Raw genomic sequence first — 19,201 nt, 5'->3', positions numbered from 1 at the left:
CCTTCTCTTCAATGAATTCCAGTGCATATTTCACATTCTGTTGCTGTTCTGCATTGCTGTCTTGCATCACATGGCCTTAATGTTTGTTTATCAGTTCAGAATGATGGATGCACAATGTCACCAAGACCTGCTAGTTCTGGTTTAAAACCTGTCCTAATATAGCAATAAAGAGAATGTAGGGAAAAAAACAACCTTTATAATGTGAAACACACTACAATGGGGAGTAGTTCATGAAAGTAGATTGGAACCTTTAAGGGGAAGCTGGATAAATACATGAGGAGGAAAGGATTGAAAGGTTAAACTGGTAGGGTTAAATGAAGAGGGTGGGAGAAGGCTCAATTGGAGCATAGACACCAGCTAAGGCCAAATGCCTGTTTCTATGCTTTGCATTCTATGTAATTCTAATATATTAAATACTATAATAAAATCTGAAATTGAAAGTTAGCCTTGATAATGGTGATCATGAAATTTATCATCGGGTGTCATAAAAACCCATCTGGTTCACTAATGTCCTTTAGGGAAGGAAGTCGGCCATTCTTACCCGGTCTGGCCTACACGTGACTCTAAACCCACAACAATGTGGTTGACTCTTAACTGCCCTTTAAAATGGCCTAGCAAGCCACTCAGTTCAAGGGCAATTAGGGATGGGTAACAAATGCTGGCCTTGCTGGCGACACCCATGTCCCAAGAAAGAATAAAAATAAATTGAACAAACTCCAGTTTATGTTTTGCCCATAAATCTCATGGGGAGACATTTGGGCTGAGTCCACGAATAGGTAATCCTGGCAGAGATTGATGATCGCTGGGAAAACTGGTTGAAAAGTCACAGGCTTGCCGCTTCTCATAGCTGATTGACTTAATTTAAGGGGTGATGGATATGGGGTGGCTGACCTGTGATTTCCCAGCTGCTGGTCCCTCCAAGCCCCATTCTAGCTAAGATCAGGGGAATCAGTCCTATTGGGGCAACCCCAATGAGGGGGAGAGAGAGACAGAGAGTGTGACAAGAGAAATGACAGACAGCTGAGAACGAATAATAATTACATAGCGTGCGGGAAGGAACAGATTAGTAGCCAAGATTCAGGTGCCCTTAATTTAAAATTTGCCTGAAAGGAGGGCAGTAGATAGGACTCTGAATTTAAGTTCATACTTACTTCTGTGACCACCTGCAATAATATCTCCTTACTTGGCTCAGTGTCAGATTTTGTCTGATTACGTTCCTCCGAAGCACCTTGGGATATTTTACTACATTAAGGGTGCAGTATAGAATCACAGAATAGTTACAGCACACCAGGAGGCCTTTCAGCCCTTCATATCCATACCAGATTAGAACAAAAGTTTCAGTCCCCTCCCTATCACTATAGCCCCACAAATTTTTTCTCTTCAGGTTCTTATCCAATTTCCTTTTGAAATCCATGAGTGAATCTGCCTCCATCACACTCTCAGGCAGTGCATTCCAGATCCTAATCACTTGCTGTGTAAAAAGGTTTTCCCTCATACTGTTTCTTGTTCTTTTGCCAATCACCTTAAATCGGTGTCCTCTGGTTTTTGACCTTCTGCCAATGGGAACAGTTTCTCCCTACCTACTGTGTCGATAACTGTCATGTATTTGAACACCCTTGTCAAATCTTCTCTCAGCCTTCCCTAAGGAGAACAAATACAGCTTCTCCAACATATCCACGTAACTGAAGTTCCGCATCCCTGGAGCCATTTTTGTAAATCTTTTCTGCACCCGCTCCAATGCCTTTGTATCCTTCCTAAAGCCTGGTACTCAGAATTGGATGCAATACTCCAGTTGAGACCAAACCAATGTCTTGTAAAAGTTCATTATAACTTCCAAGTTTTGTACTGTATATCTCTGTTTATAAAGCCCAGGATCCCATATGCTTTATTAATCACTTTCTCAACCTGTTCTGCATCCTTTATTTAACATTGTCTCTCCTCATTCTTCCGACAAAAACATATCACTTCACACCTCTTTGCAAAAAGTGTCATCTGCAACGTGTTCACCCATATCACCAGCCGGTCTATGTCCTCTTGAGGTCTATTACTATACACTTCATGGTTCACAATACTTCCAAGTTTTGAGTAATTAGCACATTTGAAAATTGTGCCCTGTACACCCAAACCTAGGCTCTTAACATATATCAAGAAGAGCACGGGTTCTAATTTCGACTCCTAATGCCCATCAGGTGTCATAACTGCCTCATCTTCCACTCTGACTTTGATAGTACCTTCTTCCCTGGTAAAGACAGATGCAAAGTACATATGAGTATACGAATTAGGATCAGGAGTAGGCTATTTGGCCCCTTGAGCCTGTTCTGCTATTTAATAAAATGAAGGCTGATCTGGTTGTGGCCTCAACTCCACGTTCCACCTACACCCAATAACCTTTGATTCTCTTGTATTCACTTAGTACCTCATGGCTCGCCTCCTGTCTCCATGTTGTCATGAAAGTATAATAATGCTTATAATATTATTGTGATTTATTGTAAAAGAAGGTTAATAGTGGGGTTTGGATAGTTTCTGTGTGTGTGGGATTTAATTGAATTGGAGACAGCTGGTTTGGAGGCTTTTGATTCATCAAAAGAAGCTAGGTTTGAAATGCTAAATATGTAAACTTGGCTGAAGTTTTAGAAGGTGACGTGAGGAGAATTTGCATTTTTAGATAAATCAGGGTAGTTTGAATTTCAAAGAGATGGTAAGATGTTACACCTAGCCAGAGAAGCTAGGCCAAGCAGTGTGTTTATTTTTCTCAAAGGTTACTGATAGTATTAGCACCATGAAAAGATTTATATTGTGAGAAAGGTAAAGTTCCAGAGACATATGGGATCAATGGAATTGGCATTAAAAGGGATAAACATGTATAAAGGAGAATGATGCTATTTGTCAGAGAGGAAGGCATTGTAAGATCTACCAGAAGTGTGAAAAGTCTCCATCGTTGTGCATTTAGCTGCTGTCTACAGAAACCAAAGCTAGGAAAAGCCACTTTGAATTCTACTGTCCAGGGTATTGTGGTGATTTGCCTGGATCTGTTTAAAATCTATTTGTTTTTTAGTGTTGCCTTAACAGGGGTGTAACTGGAAGCCAAGATTAATTAAGGGTTTTAGGAGTTATTATGGTAGTAATTTATAGACCTATGTATGTGCTTGAAATCGTTTCTTTTGTTAATAAATGTTTAATTTATTTTTGTAAAAAAATCTCTAGAGGCTTGGTGGACTCATTAATATTGAATTCAGGGTACCCATCTCAAAATAAAATACAAATTGCAAAATCGTTGTGACTGCGTGATCAAGTTTCCCTCATGGATTTGATCCACCTGGCGCACATCATCTGCTACATCAGAACACTGGGGGCTCTTTGTGGGATATTTGAAATTCCTTGATTGGTTTGAAGATGGTGAATCTTAAGGTTACGAGTATGAGAGGCACTTTCAATTCAGGGGTTGGTGTGAGGGATTTTAAAGTGGTGAGACTGCAAAAATGCCTGTTTTCATAGCTAAAAGTTTTTTAGAAGTAGAAAATATAACTTTGATTGGGTTGCAAAAAGTATCTAAGGGTAAGTTAACAGAGTTGGTGGATAAATTGGGGGGCCAATAAAGCGGACATAATTGAGATAATATCACAGTCTTTAAAACTGGAAGGGATACTAGAGAAACCACATTCTTCAGGGGATGAGTCAATTGAGTTGGCTAAGATCCAGTTACAAATGAAGCAACTTAAACATGAAAAGGAAATGAATAAACTTGAACTAGAGGCAGAAGAAAAAGAAAAGGTAAGAGAAAGGGCATCCCAAAGGGAACTGGCAGAAAGGCAGGAGAGAGAATAAAGACAGGAATGGGAATTCGAAATGGTGAGGTTGGAAAAAGAAGAAAGAGAGAAGGAAAGGAAAAGAGAGTATCGGTTTAAAAAGCTGGACTTTAAAAAAGAGATCTCAGATACTGAGGAAAGTTCTGATGATGAAAAATAACCTTTAACCTAAAACCCAGTGGGGCGATGTTTAAATTTGTGTAAGGTCTTCCGAAGTTTGAAGAAAGAGATGTGGAGGCGTTCTTTATTTCATGTGGGAAGCTAGCTAAACAGGTTAAATTACCACAAGAAAACTGGACATTGTTGTTACAAACTAGATTAGTGGATAAAACACATGAGGTTTAAGCTTTACTGTCAGAAGAAATGTCAGTGGACTATGATGTGGTAAAAAAGGCTATTTTGAGGGCATATGAGTTGGTTCCTGAGGCACACAGGCAGAAATTTTGCAATATGAGAAAACAGCCTGGGCAAACTTAGATTGAATTTGAAAGAATAAAACAAAGTAACTTTGACTGGTGGATACAGGCATTAAAGATAAAGACAACATATGCAGCTCTCACAGAAGTAATTCTTTTGAAAGAATTTATAGATTCAATTCCTTTGGTAGTGAGAACTCATGTGGAGGAACAGAGGCTTAAAATGGTAAGACAAGCAGCAGAGATAGCTGATGATTATGAGTTCGTTCATAGATCTAATCCTTCTTTTCGTCATCCTTTTAAATCAGAGAAAGATAGAAAGTGGGAAGGTGAAAAGAAGGTGGGTAGTCAGGGAAGAGAAGGAATAGCTGGAAATTTCTAGGAAGTTTTTTCTCACTAAAAAGGAAGGCACTGAGGGTAAAAGTGATACTCGAAAATTGAGGTGTTTTCATTGTAATAAAGTTGGGCACACAAAGTCCGTGTGTTGGAAATTACAGGGAAAATCTGTTGGAATTATTGGGATGCAGAAAAATCTAAGTAGAAGTACTGTGGGTTCTGAGGTTCAGGCACAGGAGAAAACTGTGGTTTGTTTACAGGTAAAACAAGAAGGATCAGTGAAAGGTAAAGAAGTGAGAATGTGTTCATAATTTACCCAAGGGAGTTCTGAGGAGCAGGAAATGTTTAAAGATTTTGTATGTGAATGGGAAGTCTTTCCATGTATACAGGGTGGAGTAGGTAAAGATATTAAAATTTTAAGAGACACAGGTTAGTCAATCCTTAATGTTGTGGGATAGTGGTATTTGTTGCTCAGAGGGAGTATTGCAGGAACAGGCGATAATAAATGGGCCTCATGGAGATGCTAAACCTGTTTCATTGTGGAAGGTAAATTTGAAGAGTAAGTGGAAAACAGGTGAGGTGTTTGTTGGAGTAATGGAAAAATTGCCCATTGCAGGGCTTCAACTTATTTTAGCTAATGATATAGCTGGCTCACAGATGTGGGTGATGCTAATGGTGGTTGAGCAGTCTGTAGAGGTGTTTTCAACCAAAGTGTTACAGAAAGAGCATCCTGCTTTGTTTCCTGGCTGTGTGGTACAAGATCATAAGCTCACGGGTTGAAACAGGAAGGACAGGAAATTAAAAGGCAGGGAAAAGGTGATGCTGTCTTTGATAAGATTTGTCAGGATGAAAGATTGATGGATAATGCAGCTGAGGTATTTAGCTCAAGGCCATTGATAGAGCTACAGAAAACGGATCCACAAATAAAACAGTTATGTCAGACAGCTTACTCAGAAACAGAGGCATAATGTATTCCAGAATGTTATTACCTTAAGGGTAATGTGTTACTGAGAAAGTGGCGGCCATATCAGATTTCAGCAGATGAAAGCTGGAGGGAAGTGCATCAGATTGTTGTACCATTTGGACATAGAAATGAGATCCTGAGAATAGCTCATGAAATTCCAATGGGGGGGATATTTAGGAATTAGAAAGACACTGGTGAAAATACAAAAACATTTTTATTGGCCTGGATTGCACAGCGATGTAGTTAAATTCTGTAGAACATGTCACACGTTAGGTGAAAAGGAAATCACAAACAGTGATTAAGCCGGCACCTTTAACTCCAATTCAAGCATTTGATGAACATTTTACTAGAGTCAGGATTGATTATCTACGACTCCTCCCTAAGACTAAAAGTGGAAATCAGGACTTAATGACAATAATGGATGTGTCTACAAGGTTTCCTGAAGTGATACCTTTGAGAAATATTGCAACAAAGAAAATTGTGGAAGAGTTAACTAAATTTTTTTACAAGATATGGTCTACCAAAAGAAATACAATCAGATCAGAGTTCAGATTTCATGTCATAGCTGTTTAGGGAAGTAATGAACAGTTTGGCGATAAAACAGTTTAAGTCAACAGCTTACCATCCTGAATCACAAAGGGCTTTGGAAAGATAGCATCAAACTTTAAAGACTGTGATGAAGGTGTATTGTCAGGATTATCCACAGGATTGGGATAGGGAATTCCATTCTTGTTATTTGTTATCAAGTATACTCATAGTACATCAACTGGTTTTAGTCCTTTTGAATTAGCCTATGGTCATGAAATTGATTCATGAGAAATTGGTGGGTCAAAATTCAGAAACTACAGAATTATGTATCATACTTCATGGAAAGATTGGACAGAACATGTGAGTTAGCTAGGGAACATTTAAAAATATCACAGCAAGTGATGAAAGTGAAGGCAGATAGGAAAGCTTCAACTCACAATTTTGTTGCTAGGTAAAAAGCGTTAGCTCATTTACCAGTACTGGATGACTCATTAAAGGCAATGCTTAGTGGGCCTTGCAGGATTGAATAGAAACTGAGTGAAGTAAATTATTTAATAAATACTCCAGATAGAAGAAGGAAGCAGAGGGTGTAATATGTAAATATGTTTAAAAAGTCCTTTGACAAGGGAAGAGGACCAGAAGGAGATATTAATGGTGGTAGATAAGAGAAAGAGGTAGAAATGAAGGATTCTGAAATTGATTTTCCTCTAATCAAATTGGATAATGAGGGGTACTTGAAAATTTAAATGTAATATTGAGTTACCATCCAGACAAGTGTCAAAGTGAACTGGAGAAGCAATTGCAGTCATTCAAAGCTATTTGTGGGAATAAACGGGAGGACAAATTTAGCTACACATGATGTCAGTGTTGAAGTTTCATCTTTGCTAAGGCAACATTCTTATAGATTAAATCCAGCAAAGTTATCACAAGAAATTGAATTCATGATTCAAAATAACATCATTGAGTCTAGTTGCAGTTATTGGAGTTCGTCTATGGTGCTGGTACCAAACCGGATGGAACACAAAGGCTGTGTGGACTATTGAAAGGTGAATGTAGTGACAGAAGTGGACTCATATCCTATACCACAGTTGGAAGATTGTATTGAGCAAACTTAATCAAAGTTTGTCACAAAGATTGACTTGCTGAGAGGATATTGGCAAGTACCATTATCGGAGAGAGCGAAGGGGATACCAGATGGACTATATCAGTTTAAATTCATGCCATTTGGTATGAAAAATGCACCTGCAACATTTCAAAGACTGAAAAACAAAGTAATTGCAGGACTGAACAATTGTGCTGTTTATATTGACGACTTGATAATTTTCAGTCAAATGTGGGAGGAGCATTTACAACATTTGGAAGAAAGACGTAGTCGACTACAAAGAGCTAATTTGGTGATGAACTCGGCTAACAGAGAATTTGCAAAAGCACAAATTACATATCTAGAGCCATACCATTGGACATGATAAGATGGCTCCGAGAGATGTGAAAGTCAAACTATCGTGGATTTCTCCGTGCCTACAACAAAATGAGAAGTTTTGATATTTCTGGGCATGAGTGGGTTTTACCGGAAATTTGTACCAAGTTTTAGCCGAGTGGTTTCTCCACTGACTGAACTATTTAAAAAGAACAAGATGTTTCAATGGGCACTGGAGTGTCAGGAGGTGTTTGACAGTTTGAAAACCGAATTGACTACAACACCAGCTTTGGCAGTACCCAATTACGCCAAGCAATTTAAATTGGCCATTGACACAAGCGCTAAGGCATTAGGGCCATATTGTTGCAAGAAGATGAAACTGGAACTGAGAAACTGATAGGCTATTTTTCATGGAAGTTGAATGTTCAACGGCGAAGATATTCAATGATCGAAAAGGAAACCCTGGGTCTGGTGTTAAAGCTGCACTATTTTGAGATTTCTGTTGCAAACAATTCATCAGATAAATCAGGGTAGTTTGAATTTCAAAGAGATGGTAGGATGTTAACACCTAGCCAGAGAAGCAAGGCCAAGCAGTGTGTTCATTTTTTCTAAAGGTTACTGATAGTATCAGTGTCATGAAGCTATTAATGTATATAATATTATTGGAAAATATTTTTCTCTTAAAATAGAGGCTTAGTCTGTGGGTGTGTCTTAATTGAATTAAAGCCAGCTGGTTCTGGGTGTTTCGATGTGTGCTAGTTTTGTGATGTTAAGAGAAGTAGAGTGCATTTGCATTTTTTAAATAGAGCATTCAAGAAGGCGAGTGAAATCTGGCACCTAGCTAGCAGAGACCAAACAATATGTTTATATTACTAATTAGATTGGTACTATGAAACTGGTTTTATTGTTAGAAGAGGTGGAGCTCAAAGAGGCTAGTGATACAATGAGAACTTACATTCAATGAGCTGTACTAGGTATAACTTCAGCAGTTTTCATGTGTGTAGGGCAGACGCAATGTTAGATCAACAGCAACTGCAAACCTACAACTGACTCCACAGGAACAAAAGTGAAAAGAACCTAATTTTGAATTCATAAGGTGAAAATGCTTTGTCTGGTGTCTGGTTAAGCCTATGGGTTGCTGTTGCCTTAATGGAGATTAGTTTAGGAATTTGTTAAAAGTTATGATAGCAGTAATTTGTAGCCATGTGTATGTGTTTAATGTATTGTAACTTAATAAAATGTTTCATTTAGTTTAATATAGAATCGCTCGAGAACTGGTGGTCTGATTCCTGACTTTGGAGTTGCATATCAAGCATACCACTTAAAAATATGGGCTATTACAGTTGTTTAAAGTTTTCTCTGGAATTTTTAAAGAACTCAGCTTTACAGAAAGCTGTCTCAAAACAATCAGCACCATGAAAAGATTTATATTAGGAGAAAGGTAAAGTTCCAAAAACATATGGGAACAATGGAATTTGCATTAAAAGGGAGAAACATGTATCAAGGAGAAGAAGCTATGTGTCAGATAGGAAGATTTTGTAAGATCTACCAGAAGTGTGAAAAGCCTCCAGCAGTTGTGCATTAAGCTGTTGTCTATGGAAACCAAAGCTAGGAAAAGCCACTTTGAATTCGACTGTCTAGGGTATTGTGGTGATTTGCCTGGATCTGTTTAAAATCTATTTGTTTTTTTGTGTTGCCTTAATGGGGGTGTAACTGGAAGCCAGATTAATTAAGGGTTTTAGGAGTTATTATGGTAGTAATTTGTAGACCTATGTATGTGCTTGAAATCTTTCCTTTTGTTAATAAATGTTTCATTTAGTTTTGCAAAAAATCTCTAGCGTCTTGGTGGACTTATTACCACTGAATTCAGGGTACGCATCTCGAAATAAAATATAAATTGCAAAATCGTTGTGACTGCGTTATCAAGAGTCCCTCGCAGATTTATTTGATCTGCCTGGCACACATCATCTGTCGCGTCCTAACAAAGTATAAACTCTCTTTTTGGCACCTCACCCCCCCCCCCCCCCTCCACCGCCTTTTACTATTTATATTTGTGTAGAAGACTTTTGAATTTCCTTTCATGTTAGCTGCCAGCCTCTTCTCATACTCTCTCTTTGTTGCTCTTATTTCTTCTTTTGCTTCCCTTCTGAATTTTCTGTATTCATCCTGGTTTTCACTTAATATCCGCCAGACACACTTTTTTGCTGTTTCACCTGACTATCTCTTTCAGTGTGCAGAGAACTCTGACTTTGTTCTGAATAAATTCAAGTTGTTACCATATATAATGAAATATCTGTTTTCTTTTAGAATGGCTGCACGGTGTTTCTGGGATGCTGATACGGATAACTTTGCACAGGACGTGTATATGAATGTAAGTGTATGAGATGCATGAATGGTGCGTTCTGGGCATGTGTCTGAGGGAAAGGATTTCCTCTGGGCCAGTGTTTGTTTTATCTCTGCTTTGGTTTAGTTCATCAACGGAGTTTTAAAAAAAAAGTTTGTGCTCCTGTCCTGTCCCTCTCTACCGATGATGACCAAATAGGCTGACTGAGAAAGAGGCTACAGTTCATCTAGGTCATCCTCTACCATCCTGGTGGTCAATGATACAATGATGATGATATTGTCGACTAATAACGCCTAATTTATATCAATTTGTCTTCAACATGGTGGGATTTGAACTTATGCTCTCTGGGCTATTAGTTCAGATCTCTGGATTACTCGTCCAGTAGTATAACCACAGCATTACTATACAGCTTCACGTGTAACTGTGGCCAGTGAATACATCACATGCACTACAGCGGTTTAAGAAGGCAGCACATAACCACCTTCTCAAGAGCAGTTAGGGGTGGGCAAAAAGCGCTGGCTTAGCCAGCAATGCCCACATCCCAAGAGAAAGAATTTTAAAAACCTTCTGGGCTCTCTGCAATCCATCAATTCTGGCCTCTTGTGCATCACCAGTTTTAATCACTCCATCATTGGTGGTCATGCCTCAGCTGGGCCCTAAGCTCTAGAGTTCTCTTCCTCAAGGTCTCCATCTCTCCTTTCTCCTTTAAGACTATTCCTTAAAACTTACCTCTTTGACCATGTTGTTTCCTTAGGGTGTCAGTGTTTTGTTTTGATAATGCTCCTGTGAAGCCTCTTGAGATGTTTTTATCACAGTAAAGATGCTGTATAAATAAAAATTGTTGCTGGTTACTGCACTGTGATCCTTGGTGCTTCAACCCATTTTCTCAGTTAAAGATAACGGAACCTGTTGAGGATTAATTAGACAATTGGGTGTGAAATGCAGAGATTCCTATTGCTCTGTTTGCTGCAATTACAACAGATGTGAAGGAGAGAGAAAGAAAAGGATGTGAGGAAAGGCATCGGTGAAGAAACAAGAAAAAGCCATTGAACTCATAAAAACCATCACTTTTTGATAACTCCAGTATCCACTTTTTCTCTGTATCATTCAATCCCTTCAATCTAGAAACACATTCAGTTGTCTCTTCATTGAGGTAACTTATTCCATAACCAATTCACCCTTTGGCTAAAATAGCTTTCCCTGGCTCCCTTTTTCATTCTGAACCTTCCCATTTTTACCTTGCCAGTAACTTTTATAATTATCTCCATAATCTTGAGACTTCCATTCTGACAACTTGAAGGTCTCATTCCCCCATAAAAAGAGGCTGTAACTCCCTTAACCTTAGCTGAGAGTGGAACTTATCAACGCCTGAAATCACCAGTAACCCTTCCTGTGGTGAGGTGCCCAAAAACTGCACACGCTATCCAGATGAAAAGAAGGAAGGGCTTTCATTTCTATAGCACCTTTCATGATCTCACACCATCCCAAAGCGCTTTACAGCTAATGAAGTACTTTTAGAAATGTAGCCACTGTTGTAATGCAAAGGGAACAGGGTAGTCAATTTGTATACAGCCAAGCTCTCCCACACACAGCCAGGTGATAGTGACCAGATCATCTGTTTTTAGATATTGGTTGAGGGATAACTATTGACCAAGACACTTAAGGAACTTTGCTGCTTTTCTTCAAAATAGTGGCTGTGGATCTTTTGTATCCTCCTGAGAGGGCAGCACTCTTTTCTTTTATTCTTTCATGTGATGTAGGTATCGCTGGCTAGGCCAACATTTGTTGCCCATCCCTAATTGCCCTTGGGAAGATGGTGGTGAGCCGCTGTCTTGAGCCTTACTGTAGCGGTCTGGTATAGCTGAGTGGCTTGCTAGGCTATTTCAGAGGGCAGCTGAGAGTCTGGAGTTACATCTCGGCCAGACCAGGTAAGGACAGCAGATTTCCTTCCCTAAAGCACATTAGTGAATGAGATGGGTTTTTAAGACTATGATAGTTTCATGGTGCCATTACTGAGAGTAGCTTTCAATTTCAGATTAGTGGGATTTGAGACCGTATTCTCAGAGCATTAGCCTGGGCCTCTGGATCGCTAGTCCAGTAACATTGACCCTTAGTACTGGCACTGGGAGTGTCTGCCTGGATTATGAGCTCGAGTCTAACCTACACCTTGATAAAAGCAAAATACTGCGGATGCTGGAAATCTGAAATAAAAACAGAAAATGCTGGAAAACCTCAGCAGTCCTGGCAGCATCTGCGGAGAGAGAAACAGACTTAACGTTTCGAGTCCGTATGACACTTCCTCAGAGCTAAAGAGAAGTAGAAATGTGATGGATTTTATACTGTTTAAGAGGCAGTGGAGCAGGAGGAACGAGATAGAAGGGCAGGGATAGATGACAGCAAAGGGGAGATTGACAAAATCCCCTCCCCCACAGGGCCATCTGTCACCTGTGGTTATGCTTTGCTGATCCTTGTTCTGCTATTAACACATTTTGTTATCTTGCCTTTATGCCACTATCAGCACCTTCTTTACTCTTTACAACTACTCTTTACAACTACCATTAACACTCCCTTTGGTCTTGTGTCCATGACATGTTTATCAACCCATCACATTTCTACTTCTCTGTAGCTCTGTGGAAGTGTCATACGGACTCAAAACGTTAACTCTGTTTCTCTCTCCACAGATGCTGGCCAGACCTGCTGAGTTTTTCCAGCATTTTCTGTTTTTATTTCTAACCAACACCTTGTTGGGTCTTAGTAATGAATGTATGTTCAATATGTAATATATCTCAATTTTGTATTAATCCAGTTTGTCTGCTTTCAGGACAGCCTGTTCTGCGTTGCTGCTGCCTTTGGCTGTTACTACTATTAGCAGCCCTCAAGCATCTAACTGGAGCCAGTGCTGTTATTAAATGTCTTCATGTGAATATCTTAAAAGTTTTTGCATCCGTACGATAGGTTTTATAATAAAGTGCTGCGTAATGTAATAGCTCATGCGAAGAATAAAGAAATGTACAGTGATTTTGTGCAAGTTGTCCCTGGTTAAAATAAACTCTGCACAACATATGTACAGAAAATGCTGAAATGTATGCAGCACGTCTGTCAGTATCTGAAAAGAACCAATGGAGGCTAACAATATTGATGTCGACGCCTCTTCAGAACCTCTCATCCAGTGCCAGTTATGATAGAGGCTGCACACACAAACTATTTGTGCATGCTTCTGTGCTGCCCTGTCCAGTAAGGGGTCAGCAAGCACACAGGAAAATCTACCCTTTTTAAATCTGTGCTTATGCAAAAAAAAAAAAATGCCTTGACTTAAACACCTTGCTCGTTTTGGAATTTAACTGTGAGGATGTGATGCTTCAGCTGTACAGACCGCACCTGGGGGACAGTGTCATCGTGCCTTAGGAAGGGTGCTTTGATTTTGGAGGAGATGCAGCATAGATTCATCAGAATTGTGCATCGGTTAGAGGACAGGAATACCAACTTAAATTTATGCAGCCAGTCTTCAGAATTTAACCTTTTTAGCCACCATATCTCGAGCATTGGTTCACAAGTTGGAGCCACAAGGTATGTAATATGTACATTAAACAACCGAATAGGTTGTTTTACGTGTGGTTGCTTCAATGTGGAATGGAATCAGCAAGCACTAACCTCAAGCTTTGGGTCACAGATGGAGGTGGATGCATGTTGGAAGTTGGTTTACCCTGTTGATTAATTTAGAAAGAAGTCAACAGCAGTCTGAAAGTAATAGACAAAAGAATGGCGCGAGGAAACTTGTCGAGAGGGATCAGATGACAAAGGTTGGGAACTATTTAGCAGTCGTAAAATTTCTTAGTTGTGCGTAGTCACTATTGTGTGGGATCATGGTGTCGCAATAGAAATTGGCCCGGATTTTGTGGTCTTATTGATGGTGAAACCGTCAACGTTGACCTTCACTATGACTCTGAAATTGACAGCAAGTTCTGGCATCAGCACATCTGTAGTTAAATGGGGGAATCCAGAAGTTGCTGTTAGTGATTCCATGCTCCTCCCCAGACTCTGCTATGGGAACCCCTGCAGATGCAATCTTTAGACATTGAACTGACAAGAATCTCCCCATGTAATATTGCTCTTGAAAACTGCAAAAATGTTATGGCTTGTTAAAGAGGTGTAACTATGTTTTTAACAACCCTAACTACTGCTGATCAGCCTTTCTGACCCTAATTTCATATTTGTGCAATGTCTGTTTTTTTCCATTTTTGATAAATGCATTGTTTATTTTTTTTAAGTTTGTTTATTTCAGCCTCTAGTATACATCCTCAATCTTTATTTCACTCCCTGAAAAATTTATTAAAAGGATAATCGATTCATTTAACTTCCTGATTTGTTGTCTGTGAGAATACCTCAATGTGATTGGCTGCTTATGCTCCTTAATAACATAGCTGTTGACGCACTCCTAGAGATACAATTGACTTGGCTCCAGAGCCAAATTAAAATTGGTAATCGTGAAATTCACGCCACAATGATCACTAGATTTGTGAGCAGATTTCTTCGAAGTCAGTAACAAGCACCATCACTTTGCCACTGAGTGCAAAATCTGACCCCAAATGTGGAACTCCTGTGTCTGTCTGAACACGTAGTGAAGATGAGTCTCATGAGCTCTGAGTGAGCATTGCTTTTGTTCTGCTTAAAACAATATCACGAACAAAGCTGAAAGATTTCCTTGCCAATTTCACTAAGTCCCAATCAGCAGAATGCTCCCTTCTGTTGTCTTGACATAAACTCCTACAGTTAGAAATTACTGTTGGTAACTTTGAAAGGCTTGCATTTATATAGAAACATTAATATCCTTGGAAGTCCCAGGCTGTAAAGGGCCTAATCAAAAGGTGAGGTGCTCACTTTACAGCCTTCAGGACTTAATCTCTCCGTCTTTCACTCTATCAGATCTTCCTTTTGTCCTTGTCCCACCCACCACATGCTCAAATCCTATTACAGCTCTAGCGTTTCCCAGTTCTGGTGAAAGATCACAGCCTGAAACGTTAACTCTGTTCCTCTACACAGATGCTGCAATAACTTGCTGAGTATTTACAGCTTTTTCTGTTTTTATTTCTGTTTTAGTGACTTTGGTTAAGGGGTAAATATTGGCCTAGCACACCAGGGAGAACTCCCTTGCCCTAACTTGAGTAGAGCCACGTACGAAATTTCGTGGGTTTGGAAGGTGCTGTCTAAGGAGCCTTGGTGAGTTCCTGCACTGCATCTTGTGGATGGTACACACTGCTGCTACTGTGTGTCGGTGATGGAGGAAGTGAAAGTTTGTGGATGGGGTGCCAATCAAGTGGGCTGCACGGTCCTGGATGGTGTCAAGTTTCTTGAGTGTTGTGGGAGCTGCACTCATCCAGGCAAGTGGAGAGTATTCCATCACACTCCCGAATTATGCCTTGTGGATGGTGGACAGGCCTTGGTGAGTCAGGAGGTGAGTTATTAGCTGCAGGATTCCTAGCCTCTGGCCTGCGCTTGTAGCCACAGTATGTATATGGCTAGTTCAGTTCAGTTTCTGGTCAAAGGTAAGCCCCAGGATGTTGAAAGTGGGGGATTAATTGATTGTATTGCCATTGAATATCAAGGGGTGATGGTTAGATTTTCTCTTGTTGGAGATGGTCATTGCTAGGCACTCGTGTGGCATGAATGTTACTTGCCACATGTCAACCCAAGCCTGGATATTGCCCAGGCCTTGCTGCATTTGGACATGGACTGCTTCAGTATCTTAGGTTGGGAATGGTGCTGAACATTGTGCAATCAGCGAGTATCCCCACTCCTGACCTTATGATGGAAGGAAGGTCATTGATAAAACGGCTGTAGATGGTTGGGCCGAGGACACTACCCTGAGGAACTCCCGCAGCGATGTCCTGGAAGACTGTAAGACAGAGGAGTAGAAGTGGGCCATTTGGCCCATTGAGTCACTGGAACTGAGATGATTGCTGTCCAACAACCACAACCACCTTCCTCTATGCTGGATATGTCCAACCAGTGGAGGGTTTTCCTCCTGAGAGGATGGACCGGGATTTGGTTTGACACCTCATCTGAAAGATGGTAACTTTGACTCCCTCGATACTGGAACTGGGGTGGCAGCCAGGCTCAAGTGCTCAGATATTGGCAGACAAACATATGAGGCGTCAGCTTTAAGATTCAGTGGTGCCATTCTGGCTTGTGAGTCAGACGGTTGTATAAAATCCATCCTGACAGACCAGTGTAGTACTGAGGGAGTGCTGCATTGTCAGAGGTGCTGCCTTTCAGATGAGGTGTTAGACTAATGTCCGTTGTGCCCACGAAGGACATAAAAGAGCTTAGCATTTTGGCCAGCACCTAAAACAAATGATCTGAACATTTACTCAATTGCTGTTTTGGGAGCTTGCTGTGCACGAATTAGCTGCCAAGTTTCCTACATTACAAAAATGACTACGCTTCAATATTACCCTGGTTTTGAAGTGCTTTTGGATACTTTGAAGTTGGGAAAAGCTCTAAATAAATGCAAATCTTTGTTTATCTTTCAATGTTGTGCCATTAATTGTCTTAAAATAACTGGAATAAAATGCCTATAATCAAATGCAGATGCATGATGTTTTTGGGTACCAATATAGTCAACACTTAATTTATAGGCTATCGCTTGCTGTTCTTCAAAGTGATTTGTTGCCTGGGAAGTGCTTTTGAGACATTTTCAAGACGTGATGAGATGTGTCAAAGAAAGCCTGTAGCAATTAGAGAAAACCTCACCCCCAGGACTTCAAAAGAGAATGCAGCCTCTCACTTTGTTCTCATCCCAGCATGAAATGGATGGCCAGCAACTAAAAAAAATCTCTTAATTGATAGGCACGTCTTGCAGTGTCTACATGTTCGCTATGTATAATGTCAAATCAGTTTAAGATTGCAACCTTCCACCAGAACAGAGACTGTAATCTGGCCAAACCTCAAAGTGCAAGACATCAGAAGATAAGTAGATGATTGGTAACTAGATAGCTGTCCAAGCTCATCTGCATCCCCTTTCCAACATCTGACTGTCTTCACAATTACTCCCCAACTTCACTTATTGCATATAAAGAAGGGATTCTTCTGGGCCCATACTTCAGGAAGAATATGAAAGCTTTGGTAAGAATATGGAAGAGATTTACTAGAATGCTTCCAGGGTTATATAGCTAGAATAGAGAAGCTGGTGTTGTTCTCCATAATGCCAAGAAGGCTAAAAGGAGATTTGATAGAGGTTTTTCAAATCCTGAAAAGAATGACTTGCATTTACACAAAGCTTTTCGCAACCACCAGATATCTCAAAGTGCTTTAAGTGAAGTAGTTCTGAAATGTAGTCACTATTGTATTGTAGGAAACACGGCAGCCAATTTGCACACAGCAAGTTCCTACAAACAGCAATGTGATAATGACCAGATAATCTGTTTTTGAGATGTTAGTTGAGGGATAAATATTAGCCCAGGATACAAGAGCGAATTCCCCTGCTCTTCTTCAAAAAAAGTGCCATGAGATCTTTTGCGTCCATACAAGGAAGGGGGCAGCTGAGGCCTTGGTTAACATCTCATCTGAAAGATGGCACCTCCAACAGTGCAGCCCTCCCTCTGTACTGCAATAGAGTGCCAGCATAGATTTTTGTGCTCAAGCCCTGGAGTGGAACTTGAATCGAGAACTTTGACTCAGAGACAAGACCGCTACCAACCGAGCCACAGCTGGTACAGCGTTCAGATAGAGTAAATAAAGAGAAGCTGTTTCCAATGGCTGAAGGATCAATAACCAGAGGGTGAAGATTTAAGGTGATTAGCAAAAGAGCCATAGGAGACATGAGGAAAACCTTTTAAGTGTCACAAGTGGTAAGGATTTGGTTAGTGAGGATGAAAGGTGCAGACTGCTGGAAGATGTCAGTGGGAGGTTGGGCAGAAAAGTGGCAAATGGAATTCAATGTGGAGAAGTGTGAGTTAATGCATTTCTAGAAAAAAAACAAGGTAAGGGAATACACGATAGTAAATTCTGAGAAGCGTAGGGGATCCAAGGGACCTTGGATTGCATGTTCACAAATTCCTAAAGTCAGCAGAACAGATAGTCAAGGTGGAGAAGAAGGCACACAGCAATGTGGTTGACTCTTACTATCCTCTGAAATGGCCCAGCCAGCCAATCAATTGTATCAAACCTGTTACAATGAAATATAATAATAAAAATGGATGCGACAATCAGCTACTACCCAGCCATCGGATTCGGACACCTTCCCTACCTCAGGACACCATTGGTGGTACCTTCACCACAGGGACTGCAGCGCTTCAAGAAGGTGACAGCCACCAAGGCAATGAGGGGTGGGGAATAAATGCTGGCCTTGTCAGTCAGACCCACATCCTATGAATGAATAGATACATTTTTAAGAATCAAAAGTTTTCCAAAGGGATTTGGTTAATTACTTGAAGGAGAAAAATTGCAGGAGTGTGGGGGTGTGGGACTAACTGAATTAACGTTTCAAAGAACAGCTGCAAACCTGATGGGCCAAATGGACTCCTCCTGCTGTAATTATTGTATGATTGCTGAAAAAAGAGACATGCTGTCGAAGCATTTTGTCTTGCACTCATCAGGACAGATTCACAAGAATTCCAATTTTAAAGGGAACAACAATTGATACTGCATGAGAAGAGAGTGCATATTGGTTGGCAAGAGGACTGTAATCAGTAGAGGTGTTGTCATGGATAATGCACCAGGGACAAGTTAACTGCCAAGCTTTTATTTAAGCTTAAACCAGGCAAGTCGACTCTGGTCAATGCATTGCCATGGGGAATGAACGAGGGAATAGCTGTCTCTCGAGCTTTTTAGTTGAAAAAGGTACAATGCGTGGACATTTTCATTCTGTTTGCAGGAAATGGCGGTGTGTGTGAATATATGTAGCTTCCAACACGTGTAAGTGAGCTAAGCTGTGAGCCCAAATGATAAACTTAAATTGGTTGTTCGTGAAATTCTTAATGTAATCGGGATTGTTTATTAAGTGTTGTCCAATCATGGAATCTAACGTTGGACATTATGTTTTGAGTTTTGCAAGCATGGACTGGTTGAGTATGGTCAGTATTTTACCTGTGAAAGTGTGGGACATTTCAACTTGCTAACCAGTCAGCATTCTCTACTCACGCAGAATAAATTGTTGTTCCTTTTGAGATTTGGTATTCTTGTGTTTGTCTGTTTTTGAGCATGTCACTTTTTTCAGTAATATTGTATGATTCCATAATTATGCATAGCAGTCCTGAACATGCCTTTTTCTGGAGTCACAGTTTAGCTTAGAAAAGCCTCAGGATTAACTTTACTGTTCCACTTATGCCACTTAGGTCTCTATTAAACTCACCGTTATTTCCCCATTATGTGGTTTCTCTCTCAAATCTTTGT

The 19,201-nt window shown here is 40.2% G+C and overlaps 1 protein-coding gene across 1 annotated transcript in view; it reads left to right on the top strand.

Moving 5' to 3' along the window:
- dynlt2b (dynein light chain Tctex-type 2B) overlaps window positions 1-14,165 on the top strand; it is a 119,048-nt gene extending 104,883 nt beyond the window's left edge. Inside the window, exons 4-5 of the mRNA XM_041208594.1 lie at window positions 9,775-9,838; window positions 12,633-14,165. Of these exons, the coding sequence (XP_041064528.1) occupies window positions 9,775-9,838; window positions 12,633-12,680 (112 nt within the window). The 3' untranslated portion in view covers window positions 12,681-14,165. The remainder of the gene's footprint in view (window positions 1-9,774; window positions 9,839-12,632) is intronic.
- The last annotated feature ends 5,036 nt before the right edge of the window (window positions 14,166-19,201 follow it).

The sequence above is a fragment of the Carcharodon carcharias genome, chromosome 2 (assembly GCF_017639515.1).
Source record: "Carcharodon carcharias isolate sCarCar2 chromosome 2, sCarCar2.pri, whole genome shotgun sequence".
Lineage (NCBI taxonomy): Eukaryota > Metazoa > Chordata > Chondrichthyes > Lamniformes > Lamnidae > Carcharodon > Carcharodon carcharias.
Note: the sequence above shows the minus strand (reverse complement) of the source record. Positions and strands in the feature narration are given on the sequence as shown.